The 17073-nt window shown below is 41.4% G+C and overlaps 1 protein-coding gene across 4 annotated transcripts in view; it reads left to right on the plus strand.

Annotated features, from left to right (window-relative positions):
- The window catches only part of tln1 (talin 1), a 94093-nt gene that overhangs the window by 43117 nt on the left and 33903 nt on the right, over positions 1-17073 (plus strand). For 3 of the 4 annotated variants that reach the window (XM_086135941.1, XM_086135944.1, XM_086135943.1), the window contains 21 exons: positions 17-115; positions 469-531; positions 1240-1407; positions 1918-2212; positions 4898-5064; positions 5446-5574; positions 5847-5960; positions 6753-6866; positions 7277-7411; positions 8512-8640; positions 8783-8885; positions 9941-10149; positions 10429-10548; positions 12021-12218; positions 13185-13324; positions 13427-13520; positions 15393-15482; positions 15575-15697; positions 15790-15933; positions 16007-16168; positions 16400-16540. In XM_086135941.1, the coding sequence (XP_085992067.1) occupies positions 17-115; positions 469-531; positions 1240-1407; positions 1918-2212; positions 4898-5064; positions 5446-5574; positions 5847-5960; positions 6753-6866; positions 7277-7411; positions 8512-8640; positions 8783-8885; positions 9941-10149; positions 10429-10548; positions 12021-12218; positions 13185-13324; positions 13427-13520; positions 15393-15482; positions 15575-15697; positions 15790-15933; positions 16007-16168; positions 16400-16540 (2937 nt within the window). The remainder of the gene's footprint in view (positions 1-16; positions 116-468; positions 532-1239; positions 1408-1917; positions 2213-4897; positions 5065-5445; positions 5575-5846; positions 5961-6752; positions 6867-7276; positions 7412-8511; positions 8641-8782; positions 8886-9940; positions 10150-10428; positions 10549-12020; positions 12219-13184; positions 13325-13426; positions 13521-15392; positions 15483-15574; positions 15698-15789; positions 15934-16006; positions 16169-16399; positions 16541-17073) is intronic. The other variant, XM_086135945.1, reaches the window with a different exon arrangement.

Consider the following 17073-nt stretch of genomic DNA (forward strand, 5'->3'; position numbering starts at 1 on the left):
TGGCTTTGCTTTTTAGCCTCGTCAGAATCTACTGCAAGCTGCGGGAAATGTGGGTCAGGCCAGTGGAGAGCTCCTGTCACACATCGGAGAGACGGACACTGATCCACAGTTCCAGGTATGTGTACTGGTACTCTAAATGTGAGTTCTAATTCTGCTATTTCTTTATCATTATTTTATATTAATACTCATAAGTCTGCCTGGAAGTTTCTGAGGGCCTATTAAAAGTCTGGTCCAAAAAGAATTAATAATGTCCAAATTACCACAATACATTGGCGACACTGACTTTTACAAGTACAGTATTTCTGAAAAGAACCTTTAAATCTCACTTAAAGGTCATCGTGAATATGTTCGCTCTTAAATTAAGAAAATGTTGAGATTTTGTAAAGTACGGTTCTTGTGGTTTTGCTTTACAAGTATATACCGGTACACTGTTTTCTGTCTTTTTTTTTTCTCTTCTATATTTGACAGTTTCTAGGTAAAGGATCTTTCAGGTCTGCCAGATGGAGAGTGCCTACTTATTGTCAAATGATGGTAACAAATGTCTGCTGAAGACATTTAACGATGAAATGCCAATCAAAGCAATCTATTAATTCATTTCGTAATCCATGTCCGGTGATCATCATGACAAACTGTCAATCCAAACTGATTTATACTAAACTGTCGGGTGAAAGTATTGCGCCGTTAATATTAACCCATCCTCACATATTTTTTTTAGTCCTGGGTGGCATCTGAGGCGGATGTGTATTTTCATTCATTTGTCTTGCCAGTCCAACTACTGGTTTAAAACATAATCTTGCACTGTCTGTAAGACACACAAAGATTTCTCAATTGGAATTGAAAACGTGGTTCAGGTAAAGACTATTGCTCGCTATAATATACAGCTTCAGTGATGAAGTATTGGGAAGGAAACCCGAGATGTATGTTTTGAAGGTATTGGCTTTCTTTGTCGATCATTGCCAAGAGTATTAAATGGATGAAAAGAAATTTGGGGCGGGAACAAAAATAAGAAAAGAAAATGAAGTCATCATTGTAGGATATTTCAACATTCCCTGGGGTGTTTGGAGAGATTAGCTAATCCAATTTTAAATCAATCACCCATCTCTAAATCGTGACTCTGTCTTAATTTCCTTTTCTGATTTCTGATTTAATTTCCAAACCCAATTACAGTATTTGAATGTCAAGATATCATGGCAAACCTTTCTTCTCACCCTGCTCATTGTGCATGTTTGCCCTTTGCAGGATATGCTGATGCAGCTGGCTAAAGCGGTGGCTAATGCCGCAGCAGCCCTTGTGCTCAAAGCTAAAAACGTGGCCCAGAAGACAGAGGACTCCGTCCAGCAGAACAGAGTTATTGCCGCAGCCACCCAGTGTGCTTTGTCCACGTCTCAGCTGGTGGCCTGCACAAGAGTGAGTTAGACTACCGCCACCGGAAATATTCAGACTGGGTGGGACAACACTTCCATACCCCAATATATTGGATCTTGGTGTACGTATGGCAATATCAGGTATCGCTAGTCTTCCTGACTGACATCCATTTAGAAATCATGGATATAGTTTCACCTCACTTCATTAATGTGCTTAATTTGATGAAAAATATAATGGCCACTTTTGCCAAGATCTATGAAAAAAAGATGGAGTTTTACCTCAATATTGTGAAAACCCCAGAGAAGAACACATCCTGCATGAAAAATTAAAAACATTTAAATGTATATATTGATATTTATTCTGGTCACATAACTGTTGATACTTTCAATACTCAATTTCTTGCTCCATGACCCGCCAAATAGTTTCTTACAAAAAGCTAAATTGTTCCCCATCAGGTTAAATAGGGTGATGAGAGCTTTTCTGGGATGGTGATAGAGTTGAAGTCCTTCTGTTTCTTCTATGATGCTTCTTACACTACCATCTCTCATGTAGGTGGTGGCTCCAACCATCAGCTCGCCAGTTTGCCAGGAACAGCTGATAGAGGCAGGCAAGCTGGTGGCCAAGTCAGTGGAAGGTTGCGTGGATGCCTCGCAGGGGGCCACAAACGATGAGGGCCTCCTGAAGCAGGTGGGCGTGGCCGCAACAGGCGTCAACCAGGCATTAAACGAGCTACTTCAGCATATTAAACAGTACGCCAGTGGAGGTCATCCTATTGGACGCCACGGCGAAGCCACCGATCGCATTTTGGATGTCACAGAGAACATCTTCAGCTCAATGGGAAATGCTGGTGGGTGTTTCATGTTTAGTAGGACTCATACACATCATATAGGCTGACATAGCAACATCTGTGCAATAGAATCCAATCTGTACCTTTTTTTTTTTAAACATAACATTAGTGTTATAATTCTGCCATCCTGGAGAAAATACATATACAGTAATTACAAAGTCCAGGCATAGCATGGCATTCATGCTCTTGATGAGTGTTTGTAAAGTTCTGGCCACAGCTGTATATAGTGTGACACCTCAGCAGCATGACAATGTGTTTCCTACCAGGGAAGATATGCAACAGGCATGATTACACAATGTGCAACAGTGTTACATGCTGATAATCCATAATCAAGCAAACACAAACGGCATTGGGGAAATTTCCTGTCGAACAATCAACAAATAGGAACAAAGAAAAAGAAGCGTGGTTAAGTCCACACTACATGAGTGTATCTTATTGTTCTGTACACCAGTAAAAGCTGAAAACTATTTGCAATGGAAGCACGGAAAAATGCTTACATACATGCATGGATTCATCCATCCATCCATCCATTTTCCGAACCGCTTGATCCTCACTAGGGTCGCGGGGGGTGCTGGAGCCTATCCCAGCCGTCTTCGGGCAGTAGGCGGGGGACACCCTGAATCAGTTGCCAGCCAATCGCAGGGCACACAGAGACGAACAACCATCCACGCCCACACTCACACCTAGGGACAATTTAGAGCGTCCAATCAACCTGCCATGCATGTTTTTTGGAATGTGGGAGGAAACCGGAGCACCCGGAGAAAACCCACGCAGGCCCGGGGAGAACATGCAAACTCCACACAGGGAGGCCGGAGCCGGAATCGAACCCGGTACCTCTGCACTGTGAAGCCGACGTGCTAACCACTGGACTACCGGGCCGCCTCTGCATGGATTCAATACAATTCAATAATTTGCCCCCCTCCTGATTTCTGTGTTCTTTACATATTTATCACACACAAAGGTTCCAGTTCATGAAACCAATTTTAATGTCACACAGAGTCAGGCCAAGGAATTACAAAATGCAGTTTTCAAATGACAACTCAATTTATTAAGGCACAAAAAAAAATCCCAAACCTTTCTGACCCTCTGTGAAAAAGTATTTTCCCTTTGAAACTAATAATGTGCTGTGCCTACCTCGGCAGCAATAACTGAAATCAAGCATCTGCGATAATTGGTGATGAGTCTTTCACATCGCTGTGGAAGAATTTTGGCCCACTCTTCTTCGCAGAATTGCTTCTTCTTCGCCATATTGGAGGGTTTTTTAGCATGCGTTGCCCGTTTAAGGTCACATTACAGCATCTCAATTGGATTCAAATCCAGACTTTGACTTGGCCTCTCAAGAACCTTAATTCAGTTTTTTGTTTTTTGGAGGGTTTTTGTGCCATTCAGTGGTGGACTTGCTGGTGGGTTTTGGATCCTTGTCCTGCTGCATGATCTCAGAGTGCTTTTGCATTTGAGAGCGCAAACTGATGGTTGAATGTTCTCCTTCAGGATTTTCTGGTAGACAGCAGACTTGACCGCAATCACAGCAAGTTGTCTTGGTCCTGAGGTAGCAAAGCAGCCCCAGACCATCACACTGCCACCACCGTGCTTAAGTGTTGCCATCATGTTCTTTTTAAGCAAATGCTGTGCCATTTCTAAACCAGATGTAAGGGCACGCATCTCTTCCAAAAAGTTCAATTTTTGACTCATCAGTACACAGAATGCTTCTCCAAAAGTTTTGATGATCATCAAGGTGTCTTTTGGCAAATGTGAGACGACCCTATGTGTTCTTTTTGGACAGCTGTGGTTTTCGGCTGGGTCCTCTCCCATGGATGCCATTTTTGGGCAGTGTCTTTCCTATGATAGAACACTGACCTAAACTGAAGCCAATGAAGTCTGGAGTTCTTTGGATGTTGTTCTAGGTTCTTTTGCAACCTCCCGGATGAGTCGTCGTCGCATTCTTGAAGTAATTTTAGCTGGTTGACCACTCCTGAAAATGTTGGCCACTGTTCCCAGTTTTCTCCATTTGTGGATAAGGGCTCTGGCACTGATTTGCTGGAGCCCCAGAGTCATGGAAATGGCTTTACCCCCTTTTCCAGATTGATACATTTCAATAACGTTTTTTTTTCTTCTTGAATTTCTTTGGAGGCATGATGCGTTTGTTGTTATTATGTTGTTGTTGTTTCACTTTGTCTTCCAGATTCTATTTATGTGACTTCTTGATTCAACAAATGTGCTATTAGGGTGTGATCTGTGAAATTTTTACTCTGATTTCCCAACCAGTTGTTAGTCACAGTTACTTTGTGATCTAGCCAGGGGGCCAATTACTTTTTCACATTGAGCCAAGTAGATTTGGATGGGCACTTCCTGAACTACCGGAAAAGCACCAAAATAAAAGCAAATAGGAGAAAAAAAATACAGTGTAACAATAAAGCATGGCAAGAACAGGATTTTAACTGTAGAAAACAAAAACTTGTCAAAAGTAATAAACAGATGAACATTTATGTGAGTCCTCTACATACTGGCTGAATTTATGTACCTGGTAATATTCACAGTTTTTGGGAAAATCTTAGAAAACTTTTATTTCGGGTTTATAGATCTGAGAAAATATACAGGCCAGGACGTTTTGATCTGTTTGTTCGTGCCACTGCATATTCAACAGCTGCAGATTTTAACTTTGGCTGTGGACGTTTTCTTTAACAGGTGAGATGGTTCGCCAGGCTCGCATCCTTGCACAGGCCACATCTGATCTGGTCAATGCCATTAAGATGGATGCAGAGGGAGAGTCAGACCTGGAAAATTCACGAAAGCTCCTGTCAGCTGCCAAGCTTCTGGCTGATGCTACTGCCAAGATGGTGGAGGCGGCCAAGGTCTGCATGTATTTTTTTAGCATACTTTATGCAGTCTTGTTCTTGTGTTGCTGAAATTAACCGATTTTGAGGGGTTGTGCTCATGCGCGCGACTTTATACTCTCCTCCTTAAACTGCTCGGCCAATGGCGAATCTGGATTTCGCTCCCATGACGACACAACAGAGCCCTTATTTACACCTTGAGTAGCTTCTTCTACTTGGGGTACCAGAGTTGGAAAAATGCTGAGCTTGCAGTGATCTAAACAGACAAGAAAAAGTAATAAATGCAAAGCCTAAAAGTTCAACATTTATTTAGCTCTCTATCTATGTATAATGTATATAAATCATAATTTGAAACACAGCAGTATGGCATAAAATGACATTTGTGTGTGTTTCCTTCAGGGCGCTGCAGCAAACCCCGACAGTGAGGAGCAGCAGCAGAGGTTGCGAGAGGCGGCAGAAGGTCTCCGTATTGCAACGAATGCTGCGGCTCAGAATGCGATCAAAAAACGTTTGGTCAACAAGCTCGAGGTAACTCAGATTCAAAGATAGTATGTTTGTTTTCATGTCACTCACCCAGGATTATCTGATTGAAAATTGGACGTTATATGTTATATACGTTAAATGAATAAAGCCCCTCAAAAAATCCAAATTAGGTACACAAGTTTGCCAACGTTTGAGCGTTTGAATCAAATGTTTCCTTACCCCATCGTGCATTTCCACATTTAGTGGCCTCAATTTAATGCCCTTGATACCTTTGACTTGAACTCAAGCTGCAAAATGATTTTCTTCTTTCCTGCTAGAACGCAGCAAGACAAGCAGCTGCAGCAGCTACTCAGACAATAGCTGCAGCCCAGCATGCGGCCTCATCCAACAAGAACCAGGCTGCCCAGCAGCAGCTGGTCCAAAGCTGCAAGGTGAATACACACAGTATTATTATAAAGTATACCATGCTACTTTTTTTGTTCATCTGTTCTTTTTAACACATTTAATACAACTAGATAGCAGAGGTGAATTGTCTTTCTAAAATTTGGAAACCACATGCGGTCAAGTTGTGCAGGATGTGACATCGTGCAGGGGAAAAAATGCAGCTGAAAATGCGTCCTTCTGAAGACCCAGTCTTTGATTTTGGACACAGCCAAAGACTCACTCAGGAGCGGTCATAAGATGACACGCGTACATGCCCGCAAACAAGCTTTCAGCGGGCCTCTTTTGGAGGACAGATTACAAAACGTTCCTTTGACTTCCATTTGCTCGCAGCGACTGCGTGAGTAGAGTCAGGTGGTCTATATGAGATAGAAGAATTGTGAAAATGTATCCACTTGTTGTGCTCAGGGCTCATATAAACAAGCGGGCCAATGGCGTATCTCCGTCTGCGTGTACAGTAATTGTAATCCTGAAAAGAATCCCCTTTTTTAATAAATATGACTATAATCTGATTATGTCCATTTTTTTTCTGCAATTGTAACGGAATACAGTTGCATTTTTTAAAATTCAGAATCGGTAATGCTGGTTGGTACATGCATTCCGTTACTCTCCAAGCCTGTTATTTATCGTACCATCCACAGCCAGGGTTTCATGAAAGTAAATATACACATATAGAAAAACGTACCCAACACACCTGAGAGCGGCCAGCACTAACTGGCAAGTAGCCCCGCTCCTATAGATACATTTGCTGAGGTCTTTCTTTTTGTGTATGTGTCTCTCAGGTGGTTGCGGAGCAAATTCCTCAGTTGGTTCAAGGAGTCAGAGGCAGCCAGTCTCAGCCTGACAGCCCCAGCGCTCAGTTGGCCCTCATCAGTGCAAGCCAGAACTTCCTGCAGGTATTGCACCACACACAAACAACATGCAAACTCCACACAGGAAGGCCAAAGCCGGAATCAAACCCCGCACCTCTGCACTGTGAGACCAATGAGCTAACCAGTCGAGCACCGTGCCGCCGTCCGAATTATTCAATAAACATTCATTTGCAACTTTTTGGTTTTCAGCTGAAGGTCGTCACCTCTGTGGGAAGTGTGTTTACATATGAGAGAAAATAATTTCAACCAATGGGGCTAAAGGCATGTCCTTTTTTTTGTTGTTGTTTTGTTATGCTTGGTAATTCACATAGATCAATTTATGGGAACCGGTCAAAAGCAATCATCGCTGACTGCGGTTGTACCTTAGATTAGCCAATGAGCTACATTATATATGCATTTTGACTGAATATCGTTTGTAATTGTTTCTGTTTCAGCCTGGTGCAAAGATGGTCACAGCCTCCAAAGCCACAGTTCCCACCATCAGTGACCAGGCATCTGCCATGCAGCTCAGCCAGTGTGCGAAGAACCTTGCAAGTGCCTTGGCTGAGCTCCGCACCGCCTCACAGAAGGTACCTCATTAAATGCTGTGTCTGAAAGGTTTGGATTTGGTTTTAACCCTTTCAGGGACAGCGGTTACTATAGTGGACAGCTTACCACGCTATCAGGTTACAGGGTGCATGAAAGGATTAATGTGATTTAAAATGTGAATCGCTGTTGTGCAATGTAGCGGTGTTGCATCACCGCACAAAGGAATAGGTCGATGAAACACAAAATCCCTCCCTGGCACCCCTTGAGCTGCATGCCTTCAGCAATGCTATGCTCGGAGGGTCAAAGTTACAAATTCCATGTGTGTGGATGGCAAGAAAACAAAAAGGCCCAGGATGCCGGTACATTTTACTGCATACAACGGCGTACAATTACTACAAAGGATTTGGGAGTAATCTCTCAAAGGCAAAACTATTTTTGGTGGCTTTTTTTGAAGTGGTAAATATTGATGATGACACACTTTGGCATTGGCAAGGCACTTGTTTAATACTTGTTGATTTCATGAAATGAAACTTTTAGTGTAGAACTTTGACCTACTGAACCTTTTTTGCCCCGTATCTGAGAATCCAGACTGATTTTGTTGTGGAAGGTCACATGTGTACCTGTGGACAAAAAAAGCAAAGGTCCCTGTATCTGTCGCCAAAATGTATGCGAGCGATGTATGTACTGTGCCAGATACATTCTGGTCAATCGTGATCCGCTCAATATATCACCGCTCTTTTATTCTCACCCAAGTCCTCTCTCAGGAAATAACCCACTCCTTCCCTGACAGTTAGTCTTTTTTTTAATGATTTAATAAAATTGGTAGTACAATACACTGTGTGTGCCCGCTCAAAAGGTGAAACCGGCTCACTTTTTAACTTTGCAGAACGTCCATGGATCAAATTGCCCAATGCGCGGGTCTGAGTTGCCAACTGCCATTTGCAATGGTCCAGTCTAAATCGGGTTTGGTTGTATCGCATAGTGTGTAACGGGCCTTAAAGCACAATTTACAATTTAGCAGTCTTCACACCTTTTTGATATGAAATGTCACTGCTGCCTACTGTCCCTGGCAGATTTTTTTTCCCATTTCATACGCAATTGTTTAGCTTCCTTCTTATTTATAAAATGTTTGCATGTGTAGGCTCAAGAGGCGTGCGGCCCACTGGAGATCGACAATGCTCTATCCGTTGTGAGACGTCTGGAGAAGGATATTCAGGATGCCAAAGCTTCAGCTGATGAAGGCAAACTCAAACCCCTGCCGGGCGAGAATGTAAGTGACGCATACACTGGGATGGATCAAGACACATGCACTTACACGCTCGTGCCCATGTTTTTGCTTGTGCAAATGACATCAACCAGAGACATGCATCAATAACAATTTCTTCTTCTCTGCGTGCCTCACACGGTTACAGCTTGAGAAATGCTCCCAGGACCTTGGCACCAGCACTAAGGCAGTAAGCTCAGCCGTAGCCCAATTGCTAAGTGAGGCCACCCAGGGCAATGAGAATTATACAGGTGTGTTCCAACCCTTGTCAACCATTTGCATTCTATTTGCTTGATATAGAGCCTTCCATAATTTGAAAAAAAAAAAACTTGTCCTCTGTAATTCCTGTCAAACCAATAACACTGATGCAAAATATGCTCTGAGTGTGAAGTTTTGGCGACATAATGAAAGAAGTGAGACTGCATTGCTTGGCCTGTTCGATGGAAAGGTTTTAAAATGTCCTATGGGCATGGTTGTGTGCAAATTGATCAAAAAGACTCTTCGCTTATCATCGTAGCATTTAAAGCCTACGATATTGAGGCAAATCATGTTGCAGCTAGCAGGAACACCAGACTTAATGATGGAGTCACCAGATCAAATATTAACAAGGCTATTCGTCTCTATAATTGGCTGAAAGAGGAGGCGAATTACCGGTCGTATATTTTCGCAGCACACTAAGTATAAAAATTGAGGGCGTCAAAATTGAATAAAAAGCAAAACAATTACTTGCAAGCATCTGCTTTTACTTTGGAAAACATTGACCGAAGCAGTAACTGAATCCTTTTCAAGTTTGGTGAGCACATTTGTTGTCGTTTATTTGTTCTTTTTATAATCACTAAACAAGACAAAATCAATAACAATAATTGATTGATCATAAGTATAATAATAATAATGCTCTGAGGAACAAGTTTAATTCATTCTGTGAAGTTGCTTGTTTTTTTTTAAGTAATCATACTCCAATCATGTTTCCCAATTGAAATAAATGCAGAAGCAATTAATCCGTTCCAACGTCCAATAACTCAGACATTTTTTTTCACATGATTTTTTTTTTCCATGAAAAGCTGCACTCAACCGTATTGAACTGTATAAAAACGCACAATAATAAAATTAGCTCTCCATATAACCAGCAAACAGAAATGTGAGCACAAAAAAAAATCCTCCCTGATTCCTCTTCTTTTGTGGTGTTCATTGGCAGTCGGCAAACCAAACCGCAACATATTGTATTCCATTGTATGGTAACCAACCAGGCTTATTGCATTGTCAATGCAGTCATCCTGAGTTAGATCTTTTTTCTTTTTTTTTTAAGGTATGGCGGCCAGAGATGTAGCCCAGGCTCTGAAGTCCTTGGCTTCAGCAGCAAGAGGAGTTGCTGCAAGCACAGATGACGCAGGAGCGCGTGCTGCTCTGCTGGACTGCGCCAGTGATGTCATGGATAAATCAGGCAACTTAATTGAGGAGACAAAGAGGGCCATCACCAAGCCAGGAGACCCAGAGAGTCAGCAAAGGCTGGCCCAGGTCAGACAAAGGCTGAGGATCAGAGGGGCATCAAGTTTAGATAACAGATTCGGCAATTTGTCTCTGTTTTTTAAATTATTTTTATGATTTAAAAAAAACAACAACAACATCAGATGCAGTTATTATGCTTTTCGAGACATGTTTTGACTTGAGAATTGTAACTGTTTTTGTATAAGATTGTTCACATTTGCCTCTGTCTTGACTGAAGTTAACCTGCAAGTGTTTGAGTTCAACAGTCACTCAGTAAGGGTGTATTTGTGCGTCTCCTTCGGTATGTAGGTGGCCAAAGCGGTGTCTCAGGCCTTGAACAGATGTGTGAACTGCCTCCCTGGTCAGAGAGATGTGGACAACGCCATTCGTACCGTGGGTGAAGCCAGCAAATGTCTACTGGCTGATTCTGTGAGTGTAATCAGTGTGAATTGCAACAGATTGCTCACATTTTTTTTTCTTGGACTTGTTTGGTTGTACGATTTTTTTTTTTTTGTCGGTAGTATATCATACATCCTAACTGAAACACACTTCTACTTACCGTACATAAAAAATACGGCCACACACCAATCATTGCGACACATTTGATTTTGAAGATGAAACATAAAGTCAGTAACCATATATCAAGTCAAGTACAACTTTATTGTCAAATACTTATACTTTCAGTATCATATTCAGTGTCACATACTTTCAGACAATTATAAACAAAAACAATCCAAATCTTGCATGCAATAAAAGTTACTTATAATGATGAAGACAATTGTAATAAACGTAATATTTAATGATAATCGTATTCAATCAAATAAAAATATATGACACAAATAACTGCTATTGACTGCTATCGAAGTCAGACATGTAGTGTTTCTCCTTTTAAACTGTATTTACATGGGCAGACGTTTGTCAACATAAACATTAAAATGTAATCACAGGTGTTTTTCCATCAGGCTACTCATCAACTCATTTGTGCCAAATTTAACAACTTTTAATTATAGAAATCTTCACAAAAATGATTAATTCAAGTTAGCGATGTTTACGTTTTTATCCAAGAGTCTTAGGCAGAAGTCGGCAACCCAAAATGTCGAAAGAGCCATCTAGGTAAAACAAAAAACAAATGTCTGTAGCCGCAAAAAAATAAAAGCCTTCTATAAACCTTACAATGAAGGAAACACATGCTGTAGGTATGTAGGAGACTTGACTGTCTCAGATAGAATTTATTTTGTGATTTCCTCGCTTTATTTTTTGTTTCGGTGCATTATTTTCGCTTTTCTTAGTGTCAGTGAAGTGATCATTAATTTCCGTTTTTCGGAGGCTGTCTTTGAATGCCTCTCAAGTCGAACAAGAAGAGAGAATGCACGGAGTCGGACGCAGACGTGTCTGTGTTTGTTGAGACTGTTAAAAGCATAAATAAAGTGTATGTTTTAAAAAACCAACACCGAAGCTCTCCATTTTCGGAGCTGCAACATGTATCTATATCTATTTGAGCTATATTAGCCTACTATCAAAATCTTTTTCCATTTTCAAACATTTTTTATAAAGCTCCAGGGAGCCACTAGATGTCGCTAAAGAGCCGCATGAGGCTCTGGAGCCGTGTGTTGCCGACCCCCGGTCTCAGGCTACGTTCACATTGCAGGGGTTATTTATTTTTTGTACTCGTTCACATTACAAAAACAAACGCAACTTCTAATGTGAATGCACCACGTTCCTGATGTGACATACAGTATGCGCACAAAGCATGATGTCGAGGAGTAAGACATCTTGTGCCGCAGTGCATGGCTCAGCTTCAGAAAAAAAGTCTTGCATGCGATCACAAATCGAGGGAGCTAAATAAATGCATACAAAATGTTTTGAAATGTTATCCTCACAGTTGCTCTTCTCCTTTCTAGTTCCCATCCAGTGGAAGGAGTTTCCAGGAGGTTCAAGGTCAGCTTAATGAAGTGGCAGCCAGTCTGAACCAGTCTGCCAATGAGGTTGTCCAGGCGTCTCGAGCAACCACCCAAGACCTGGCTAGAGCCACCGGCAAGTTCGGAAAGGACTTCAGCAACTTCCTGGAGGCTGGTGTTGACATGGCAGGAACATCACAAGTCAGTATGATGAGCTTCATCAGTAAAACGGTAGCCACTTTCATATGGCATTCTTGGTAAATTGGCACATAAGAATTGTACAGCAACAGTAGTCGTTCCACACATTTACCACCAAAATTGCGACTTGTGAATGTGTTTACTGAGACAGAAACACACTAGAAAATGTAATGCAGTGTCAGCGTGACAGTCACAATTTCTTTCGACACAAAAGGGAGTCTAGGGTTTTGAACATCAATCTCTGGTGTGGCTGATGTCAGTCCACCTCTGTTACGCCTTGGATACTACGTTGGAAGCTGGCAGGTCGACTTCTGTCCATTTTCAATGCAGTTGCCTTGGAAAATATCCATACGCACTATGTCTGATTTTTATCCACATTCTGTGTCGTTTTATTTTGTTATTCTTTAATGCAGTCTGCATTGTGACACTTGAGAGCAAAAAATATAGAGAGAATTTTGGCAGCGATGTAAATCTAGCCCAATTCTTCTCCAGGCATCTTTAATTCACTTGTAGATGTGACAGTGATCCCCGATCTTTATTGAGCCAAGACACATACAGTATAAGTTCAAAAAATTGCACGGCACACCACCAAACAAAACTGTCACAAAAAGAGGATACATATGTCAATTTAATACTTTTTGGATTCTAATAGAAGATCATCTATTTGGTTTTTTTCTGTCACTGTAAGTTGCTGGCATAGATAGATGGAGAAAGATACATTATTTGTTCTTGATAAATAATTTTCTCACAAATTAGGTGACATTTGATAATTTGAGCTCTCGCGGCACTCTAATGTACCCCGGCACGCTGGTTGGGAATCACCGAGATATGTCTCCAGATCGACCCACAACTTTTCATCCCTAAAATATTACAGGAGCAAAAATGCAAACGATTTTATTCAGAATGAATTACATTTGTCTTGCGTGCGAAATGTGTAAAACTCTTTGCCTTCTTCCTTGCTTTCTTCAGTCTAAAGAGGACAAGGCACAAGTGGTGTCCAACCTGAAGACTATCTCAATGTCATCCAGCAAACTACTACTTTCAGCCAAAGCACTATCTACTGACCCCAATTCCCCCAACCTCAAGAATCAGCTGGCAGCTGCTGCTCGGTACCGTTTATCTTGAGCTTTCTGTTTTATAAATCCTGTTTTTTGTTGTTGTTGATGCAGATTGGGTTCTTGTATCTCATGTATCAACCTTTGTCTCCATAGGGCTGTCACAGATAGCATCAACCAGCTCATAACTATGTGCACTCAGCAGGCTCCAGGTCAGAAGGAATGTGACAATGCCCTCAGAGAGCTGGAGGTACCACCACCAAGCAACTGGAATGTTACTCTCTTGTCTCTTCTGTCGTTTGCGTCATTCTGCTTTCTTCTCAAAGATTACTAGACACCATAAATAGTTTCACAAAAACGTTTATTTCGCAAATCCATCAATGAAATAGCTGATCAAAACGATTTGGGAAATAGCGGGAACAAGTCCAGTTCAAGTTCAGTTGGTCCCATTCACTTGCATTGGTAAATAAACATACATTGCCAAATTATGGTAATCTACTCGATATATGAAAATACATGTAATCTATATTATGACGTCATTATATTCTTTTTTTTCCAGTTCTGATAGCTATTAATTGTTGTTCAATATACTGTAATTAGTTTAAATGACCATATTGATTAAAAATATGCTGCTCTGGCAGTATCGTCTAGTCCAGGGGTGGGCAATTATTTTCCCGGGGGGGCCAAATGAGAAGCAGAAAATATTGTGGAGGGCCGGGCCAAAAGTTAGAAATAGGACTATTTGCTACAAAATGAGACGAGTAAGAGACCCTGTGGCTTTTCTTTCCTCTCACTCACTGTCTCTTAACTTTACCTTGTCTCGATATCCACACATGATAGCATTGCTCAGCTGATGTCGCGCAACGAACTTTTGAAGCCAGCCTCGGGACGCTTAGAAGTCTTCGATGCTCATAGTTAGCGCTATGGAACTCGCCTCCTCTCTTATTAGCGGTCTAGTTTGCAAAAAGTTTTTAACATGATAACAATTAAACCATTTACTCGAGCCACAAGCAATTCACTCTGAGCATGGAAATTGCCAGAATCGGACTGAGTAAGAATCGCTTCCTTGTTTTTCAAAGTCTCGTAGATTTGAGTCTAACCGACTCCAGGCGTCTCCTGAATGTTTCGTACTTTGTTACCCGCTTCGTTTAATCAGATACATATCACTTTCCCTTCCATGGTCATTACTCTCTCCCTCTTTCTTCGTCTTCCCCTCCCTCCCTGTGCTCTGCAACTTGAAGTAACTGCGCCACCTGGTGTTGAAATACCTGTCATTACAAGTCCAAACGAAATGAATGCAATCAAACCTGAATTGTGCACCAATCTTCGGCGGGCCGGATTAAAAAGACCAACGGGCCGGATTCGGCCCGCGGGCCGTAGTTTGCCCACCCCGGTCTAGTCACTTCTTGTACAAAGTATTCGAGTTGACATTAGTTTGATCAGGCGCAAACCTATCAGTTTTGAAAACTAGAATTGCATAAATTAATTTCGATTAATCCACCTTCCGAATCAGGTCAGAAACAAATTGGAATTGTAACGTAAGATGTGTTGTACAGTACTACACCAGAGATCGTTTATTCTGCAAAGTGCTGCTTAGAAATCTAATTTATTTACAAATGTTTTAAATGCTGCCATGCCTTAATGTTTTAGTCATTTTTCTCCCGTAATCGAGAATATAAACTATGGGCCAACTGCGCAGAAAAAGCTGCTATAATTTAGGAAATATCATCAACTCAATTCACATTACTAACCTGACAACAAAATGGTTCATCAGCACCAAGCTATTAAAATGTTAAAAAAATTTTATCAATTATTTGCATCATGTTTATTTCAACACAGTGCCCATATCTGCTTTTCAAGTGTTGCGATAACAGAAAATTAGGAAAAATAGTCAGAGGAAATAAAGGAAGCTGTCACCCTTACCAAAAAACATTCATATGATATGATGACGATTCCTGATTAGTAGTTAGCTTCGTAAATATATAATTTAACTTTAAGAAATTATATGCACCTGTTATTAAATAATCACACGTTAACAGAGTGTGGTGTGACAATGTTGCTTGTGTGTGTGTGTGTGTGTGTGTGTGTGTGTGTGTGTGTGTGTGTGCGTGCGTGTGTGTAGTCGGTGAAGGGGATGCTGGAGAACCCGACAGAAGCCGTCAATGAGCTCTCCTACTTTGACTGTATCGACAGCGTCATGGAAAACTCCAAGGTTTGGACAAACATCCCTGTTGCTGGATTGCTGAATGGTTTTCTGCAACTGTCTTCTGTTTTTTTTTTGAATCATCTGCTTTATGTTGCAAGATCCTTGGGGAATCGATGGCCGGTATTTCCCACAATGCCAAAAACTCCAACCTGCCAGAGTTTGGCGACTCAGTCAGTTCGGGCTCTAAGGCCCTGTGCGGTTTGACTGAAGCTGCAGCACAGGTAAAAAAAAAAAATTAAATAATAATAAAAAAAGATGCTGTGAAGCATAACTGAACAGAAATGAAACCAACCTGATATTTTGGTGTTTCTAGGCTGCCTATCTGGTTGGAGTATCCGACCCTAACAGTACAGCGGGTCAGAAAGGTCTGGTGGATCCTGCTCAGTTTGCTCGTGCTAACCAATCAATCCAGATGGCCTGCCAGAACTTGGTTGACCCTGGCTGCACCCAGTCACAAGTACAGACCATTTCAACCACCTCAACGACCGCTTTCATGTTTTGCCGTTTCATTTGAACGTCTCCTTGCACAGGTGCTCTCTGCAGCCACCATTGTTGCCAAACACACCTCCGCACTCTGCAATGCTTGCCGCCTGGCATCCTCGAAAACTCCCAACCCTGTTGCCAAGAGACAGTTTGTCCAGTCAGCCAAAGAGGTGGCCAACACAACTGCCAATCTAGTGAAATCGATTAAGGTTTGTAGTTTACATTTTATTGTGGCTTACACTAATTGAAATCCACAGGGTTTGTAATTGGCTTGGTCCAGGATTACCTTTAAACCATACTGCATTGTACACTTAGTGGAGATTAAACACACACACACACACACACAAAAAAATCATGACATTCTGAAAAAGGACCATGATGTCCTAAAAAAAAAAGATACTCATTTCATGCAAACAGTATTCCGATTTCTTCCTCTGTAGGCTTTGGATGGAGCATTCAATCAAGAGAACAGAGAAAAGTGTAAGGCTGCGACTGGTCCCCTGATAGAAGCCGTGGACAATTTAACAGCCTTTGCCTCCAATCCAGAATTTGCCAGCATTCCAGCTCAGATCAGTCCTGAGGTACGTTCACTCAAAAAGATTGAATTTTACCTTGGATGTAGTGAAAGATTTTTCAATAACTCATTTTAATGAGCACACATGATTCATGTTGATTCTAATTTAAATTCTGTTGTGTTCTTTGGCGTTAAGGGAATACATAACACAATATATATGTGTACCGTCATTTCCGCGCACAGTCTCTTTATATTCTCCATTAAGTTGTTTCCCTGTCAGTGTTCCGATGCCATCAATTGGTGATTATTAGCAGGAACCAATTGTAACCGAAAAGGGTCTGTCCGACACTAATTGACATGTGCAATAAACCCGGACTTTTTCTGGACTTCATGTCGTGCTTCATGCTACATTCTGAGGGAGCTACATATGGATCAATAATCTGATTTCTTGGACGTAGGATTTTTTTAATGACCTGTAAAGCGCTTTGTTACGGCTGCAGCGGTTGTGAAAGCTCTACAGAAATAGTATTGTATTCCCTTTAGTGCAGCTTCATCTAGTGGATGCATAACACAACTGCAGTCACTATTGTAGCTTCTATT

Source organism: Hippocampus guttulatus, chromosome 17, assembly GCF_054856545.1.
Source record: "Hippocampus guttulatus isolate MCC_2025c chromosome 17, RoL_Hgut_1.0, whole genome shotgun sequence".
In the NCBI taxonomy this organism is placed as follows: Eukaryota; Metazoa; Chordata; class Actinopteri; order Syngnathiformes; family Syngnathidae; genus Hippocampus; species Hippocampus guttulatus.